Raw genomic sequence first — 7,102 nt, 5'->3', positions numbered from 1 at the left:
GTGCTAGTAATAAACAGTGTATTACTACAGCTTTCACTTGTTGATGCAATAGCTGCCATCTTGGATTTTGAGGTCGGGGTTGGTGAGGTTCCCCTGAGTTTTGGAGTAGGAATTCTGAGTTCAGGTGACATCACAGGGGGCGTTTCAATCTGTTGACCTGGGAAATACCCAGTTCCCAGTGCAAATGGAACAGGGAATTACTGTATCTGCTTGTCCATTTCAAATAGACCAATAAAGACCCACTGCAGGCTGATAGGAGAGAAAAGATTCTAAACTGTCACTCACAGTGTGTTATCTTACATGCGATGTAATGCGATGTGATGCGATACGCCTGTCTCAGGGGTATATAAGGTAACAACAGATTTATGTCAATAATGACATAAATCAACTTGAAAGGATCAACTCGCAGCAGGAAGGGATTAAACTGTTCTCACATAGGAGCCCCGAGCTACACTTTCTGGCACACTTTGGGAGTCTGCTGCATAATAGTAACCATACACACGGCTGTGTAAGCTCTACCTCATTCCTACATATAGGTCCTGTATGTAGGTAGCACCCTGTTTGAGCATGACTAAAACAACAGGGTCAGGGTTCAGAGTGATAAGGCTGTAGCAGTGGCCTCACTCTGTTGTTAGGAATAGGATATGTTGTGGTTATTTTTAGCATTCCATAGTAGCATATAGTACAAAACGGTGAGATATGGGAGGTAGAAAGAAGAGGGCGGTTGACATGTTGATCTGAACGATTTGTACGAGCTGCACTGTTGGGACAAAAAGTCACAGCCTTGTGTCCAAGCGGTCTGGGGCCCCCCGTGTCAAACAGCGAGTGGCCAGAGGCCCACACCCATCCTCAGGTTAATGGTCAACTACATGTGCCTGGAAGTCATGTGAAGAAACATGGACGCTCTGCATATAGAACATGGGAAAGCAGGGCGTTGTGGCAGAGGTTAGTGATGAGCCCCCCTGTTCACACAGACCTGTTTGACTGGAAGAACAATGAGGTTCACACATGATTCATGCCCGGGCTCTTCCTAGACGCCAGTGCGCTCCGCGCCGCCGTAGCAGGAAGTGAAGATGCCATGTGTCAGGGCCGAGTGTGACATCCGCCACTCAGCTGACTTCCCCTCCTCTCGAAGGCCTGTCGGGCTCGAGGTGTATCGCTCGGAAGAAAGATTCCTTCCTGCTGCCGTTTCCACTGTACGCCAAGACAAGATGGATGCAGTGGTTCTCTGAGGTTAATGGACACTCACATTTATACTAATGGGGGCTGTGGTGTGTGTGTGTGTGTGTGTGGCCTTTGGCCAACTCCAGGTGGTCAGGTTTTCAAGCATGTAAGCATTCTTCCAGTCTCGTGCACCCAATAGGAGCCTGAAAGGTAAATGTGCTATGACAGCGACTCTGCATCACAATACATTCCTGTTCCCCGGAGGGTCACGCGGCCCTTTTCATCCCCGACACACGAGCGCAGGCAAATAAACGACGGGGGAACCGCTCGCTGCTCTCCCCACTGCCCTCACCTCACACCTCCACCTTGGAAGTGAGCTGACTGAGCAGCCATCTTCTCTGCAGCACTCGGTAACGTTGCTCTTGTTAAAACACGCCCAGTCCCCTCCCTGTCAGAGAGCAGTTAGCCTAATCCCAACAGGCCTGTGTGTGTGCCCCTAATTCCCTGAAGGCTGGAAACTGCTGTTTGCTGATGTGTTGAGAGCAGTGGAGACTATGAGTTGAAGCATTCCCTTCTTTCTCATGCCATTGAGCATTTTCAAAGGAAAAAAGGTTACACACACCTTACCAGTCAAACATTTTGACACACTTTTCTTTTTTCTTTTTCTTTTTTTACTATTTTTCACATGGAATTATGCACTGACAAAAGAAATGACTTTGACTTTGACTACCTTTGACTGGTAGTATATGCTTTAGAATACAGCCCGGTCTACTTGCAGGGTAAGTACAGGGTACAAAATCTGTACTTACAAGGTAAGTACGGGGTACAAAATCTGTACTTACAGGGTAAGTACAGGGTGTCACATCACATCTGTACTACATGGTACAAGATGTGACTTACAGGGTAAGTATGGGGTACAAGATGTGAATTTAATTCCCTTGTAGTTACATAGTAACTACAGGGGCGCGGGCTGTATTCTAAAACAATGGTAATTATCTCGTAGTTACATAGTAACTACAGTGTAACTACAGAGGTGTGGTAAAGTCACACCTTGTACCCCTGTACTTACCCTGTAAGTAGGCTACAGATTTGATACCCTGCACTTACAGGGTAAATTGACATATTGTACCCCCGTACTTACCCTGTAAGTACAGATCTTGTACCCTGTACTTGTAAGTAGATCTTGTTACCCTGTACTTACAGGGTAGTTTGCGGGCTGTGTTCTAAGGCGTTACCATGTATATTTGTCAACCACGTGTTAATCTTATAGAGGAGAATAAAATCATGCTTTAAATATGTAATACCGCAGTGCTTTATCCCCTCTGCCCAGATGGCCATCTTTTTTCAGTGTTTATGCGGCAGGATAAACGGATTCCTTTGCATGTTGTAGGTGATTATCTGGTACTTAATAAGGTACCCTATTGTGCTGATAAGTCCATCATAACCAAACCCATATGGCAGAATGCAGCGCCATTGGCTCATTAAGAAACAATGGGCATGGATTGAGGCTAAGAGTCTTATCGCTATCTCTTCCATCCCTGGTTAAGACCACATAACATCTGCTGCTCCACTTGGGAGACTTTCGCCTACATCATCATATTCCAGCAGACAATGCAAAGTTATGTGCTTCGATTTATGAAAATGGTATTTTACAAAGTTCTGCCTCCTGTCCGGTCAATGATATAAAAATTAGTTACAAAGTCAACATCAAGCTTAAAATGTATTCTACAACCTATCCTCATCTGCATTATGCTGTTGATTTAATTAAGAAACTGGAAACTTTGCAGAAATGATTTACCATTCAGATGATGAAAATATATCAGAGGATGACCTCCTAATCAATGAAATGCATCTGTATTTAGCTATTATTACAGTTAAAAAGATTTTAATTGTTTTGTATTGTGACAACTGACCCTACTGTAGATTCAATAGTGGCTCCTGTTCTGCCTACACAGGTATGTGAAGAATGCACTTTCTAAATAAAGTAAGCTTTCAAACAAAAATTCCACAAATGGTTAAAAAATAAGTTTGAATCCGATTCCAAATTAATTTGAGTAAAAGGAGCATACATCTGTGGTAAGCACTTGTTCATGGGCCGGAGAAGCCAAGGTGATGGTCTTGTTAAGAATTTTTGCCAGACTACTGCCTCCATGTGGCTTTAATAAAGAAATACACAGACCATAGGAAGGAAATGAGCTGAGAGCCGTGCATGGAGGAATAGTTGAGGATATGGGTGAAGGAAAGCATTAACTCCATTTGTCTTTTTTATCATTTTATTATATATTGATGTATTTATATTGTAAGAATTATGTGCACTCCAGGTAGCATCAAACAGGTGGTGTTTATTCATTTTAAGAATGGCATTTACCTGTTTTTTTTTGCAAATGAACTCTATGGTTAACTCATATGAACTATTATGAATAAACAATAAAACCAACTGGGGTACTATTTGTTCAGAAGGTGACCCAGTAGGATTTAGTAGCCATTAAATCTAGGATCACCATTTATAAACATTAAACTCCAACATTACCATTACGATAATATCTTGACACAAAATGAAAAATGCATGTTAGAAACATAAGGTTCCCACCCCCGAACCCACAAAAGCAAAGTCAACCATCTCATTGTACAATAAACCTTTAATAAATAGTTTGTCATTAGTTTCCCATATTTACATAATATCCACCATTTACTCATGTTGCCATATTCATTTCTTGGCTAATTTTAGGCACACAGAGAGGGGCTCAGGCCACAAACCACATTGTACTATAAACAGGAGTGGCTAGCAGGTAAGTCTTGAGAAATATATATTTGCACCATACAACCAAATAGACCAATAAGTGGCCATCTCCGTGAGCAATCCATATATACATTTGCTGTACGTACAGGTGATTTTGTACATTTACAGTCATTTGCTTGGGAGCTGTATGAGTGCACATGGGGCTGGTGCAGAATCTTACCAATTTATGTAGGATCTGAATTAATGGGTGTTGGTCCAATACGCTAAATAAATAAAATAAAGACAAGAAGAAATCAGTAATGATGGCCTCTTGTCTACCAACCTCTGAAATGATAAAATGCTATGGCAGGCATAGTCAAAAGATTTTAGGGTATAGTATAGTGGGTTTGTTTGGTATATACTGCATATCAACATGTACAGCTTAGCTTGAACGTTCCATGATTTTTGTCATGTCCTCTGTTGATACACGTGAAACAAAGCTTATCAAATGTAATTAACCAAGGTGAAATGCTTGTTAAATAAAGACGGAGACCGAAAAGAGACAAGAATGGACATTCAATAATTCACCATCTAGCCACAATGTTGAAAAGATTCCTAAAAAATAATGACTGGATCAAGTTTTAAAAAGCTATAAGAAAAATAGCATTTGAACTTACATCTTCAGCCAAAGAAATTAAGACAAGAGAAAACGAGAAAAAAAATAAAATCCAAATCACTCAAGCACACGCACACACAAAAGTACAAAAAAGAAAAAAAATGGCACATAAAATATGAGTGAAAAGTATATTTCAGTTCAGATCGATGTTAAACTTGAGACCCCATTGTTAGCTAATCCACATCAAGTTGTGATTTGGTTATTTCAATGCACTTGAGGCATTAAAAAAAAAAAGTTCAAAATTACACCAGCAAAAATGTAGCAGTTGCTAACTCAGTATCTGAAATATTCGCTGCCATCTTTGTTAGACATTGTTTCAGGAATATAACCTTGCGAGGCAGCTGATTCACAACTCCATCTTTCTTGCCACGCTCCAATCTATTGGTTTGAATCTGAACCACCAGTGGTTCGCACCAATCAGCATCCTAGCCATCGAGAGTGAGCCCGTGATAGACCCGATGGTTCATCCAATCACCTGCCAGGTATTTTTTGAAAGTGCCTGCTTTTGAAACACTTACCCGAGCGACTCGCACCCAGATGGCAACGTGAAAACAAACCATCTGGCAGCGTCAGGTTATAAGAAATACCCAAGTGCCCATTAATAAGCAGTTCTACGGGAGCGTGAATGTCAAGGGATTCTTTGCAACCGTTTTATAGTCCAAATACCAGTTTAGGTCCTCCATCACACATCACATTTAAACCTTTTAAATTTTCTATTGCAGCAGCACAAGTGATATTCTATATTTAACCTACTGATATTATTCCAAAGACATCTTATTAACACAGTCAGTGCCAACACTGACACGTTGATAGCAAAACTATAGCTCCAAGTGTTTGAGAGGCTTTAAAAGGAAACTATGGTTCAGACAGCTTTTGTTTCAACCCTGGTGGTGATAAATTTCAGAAACAAAAGAAAGAAGACCAGGAAGGGCATGAGTTGGGGGGAGGGGGGGTGTCAGGGATAAAATGTATATCTCGGCTCCGATGGGAGCGATAGCAGAAGATTACAGAGCCTTCTCAGACCTCGGTCTTCATACAGGTTGCGTAATTTCAATATATATATATTTATATATATATATATATATAAAGTCACTTGAAGGCAACATTTGTTTTCTGAATAAAAACGTGAAGCACAACTAGCCTTCAGCCTGAACAGAGGAAAATAACACAACCCAAACCGTACTGCTAATCTACAGAATGGCAAGTAAACATTGAAAACGGTCGCGGCAAATAAAGTGGTCTCTCCCGCACACTTTTCTGCCTGGGAAGTGTGATACCGTATTCAACAAAAGTGTGGTCTTTAGAATCTCTCAAGTTGCCCAGAGTCCCTCTGTAAAAAAAAAAAAGTTTGTTTTTATATCTGCACTGGCTGACCCATCCCAAACTAGCTTAAGGAGCGCCTCTCCAAGTCTGGTTTGCAGAGGCTCTTTTGGGTTTACAGTCGCTGTTCTCCCCTGTTGTACGTCCAGATGAAGACCTGCGTTCCCTTCTTGAATGCTTAAATGAAAAGCATCAGAACAGAAGTTAGCTCGTGAATGACCATTAGACAAGTCATCAACTAACCGTTTGTTACACTCTCGTTGGGCAAAAGGTGCCACTGAACGGCCTACAGAGGAATAAGAAGAACCACACAGGGATTTAGTAACAATTAAGATATGCCCACTCTCAACCAAATCACTTTGTGTGTGCTTGCAGGTTTTTGTTTTTGTCTTGCACAGGGGGGTAAGCTGCTATACGCTCCACCCTGCTTTACAGAAACCAAGGGTTAGAGTCCAGCTCAGGCAAGTCACTCCCCAAAACACGCGCATACCTCTCCACAGCAGCCCCCCAAAATACTCCACACACTCTCTGCCTACAGAGTCCTTAGAAGGTCCTCGCGTTACCCTGCTTATAAAAGAAAGACAAAAGGGCTGCTAAGGAGGGACTGCCCACTTTTGTGCTGTGGACACACACACACACACACACGCACGCACACACACACAAACACAAACACCTCTTCCTGGCACTCGGACCTCATGTGCCTGAGGTGCGAGTGTGTACATGTGGTAAAAGGTGTGCGTCTGTCCATTAGTGTGGGGGGAGTGGTGGTGGTGGTGGTGGGGTGGAGCGGAGCGAGTGTGTCCTCCCCCCTTAGCTGGGGTTATACACTGCTGTCCTCCAGTAGCGGCTCCTTGCCCTCGGCCCCGCTGCCCTGCGGGCTGTGGGAGTGACTCTGGGCCCCGTTGCTGTGCTTCTTGTAGGCGCCGGGCCTCACACCGGGCCCCGTGTGCTCCGGGATGAACAGGGCCACCAGCAGGGACAGCAGCACTGAGCACGCTCCGAACAGGAAGGGGGGTCCTGGGATGATGGCACTCTGGGGACGAGGGAGGAGAGAGGACAGATTGAGGATCAGGGTTGCCACTTTTTTTGTAATGATAGATTTCAAGCACAAGCAAGTTATTTCAAAATTACGGGCCAATAATTCACAGAGATGTTCACATATACCAGTCTCCTGAGATGACGGAGCGCACAAGGCTTTTTTTAACCCACCCTAGTAATATTGT

General features: G+C 43.0%; 1 protein-coding gene across 1 annotated transcript in view; it reads right to left on the bottom strand.

Annotated features, from left to right (window-relative positions):
- Positions 1–3,481: 3,481 nt before the first annotated feature.
- mfsd14a2 (major facilitator superfamily domain containing 14A2) overlaps positions 3,482–7,102 on the bottom strand; it is a 28,829-nt gene continuing 25,208 nt past the window's right edge. The window contains exon 12 of the mRNA XM_083653461.1: positions 3,482–6,912. Coding sequence (XP_083509587.1) covers positions 6,700–6,912 — 213 coding nt within the window. The 3' untranslated portion in view covers positions 3,482–6,699. The remainder of the gene's footprint in view (positions 6,913–7,102) is intronic.

The sequence above is a fragment of the Poromitra crassiceps genome (assembly GCF_964638095.1).
Source record: "Poromitra crassiceps genome assembly, chromosome: 17".
NCBI classification, from domain to species: domain Eukaryota; kingdom Metazoa; phylum Chordata; class Actinopteri; order Beryciformes; family Melamphaidae; genus Poromitra; species Poromitra crassiceps.
The sequence above is the reverse complement of the archived record's forward strand: the minus strand, read 5'-3'. Positions and strand labels throughout refer to the sequence as shown.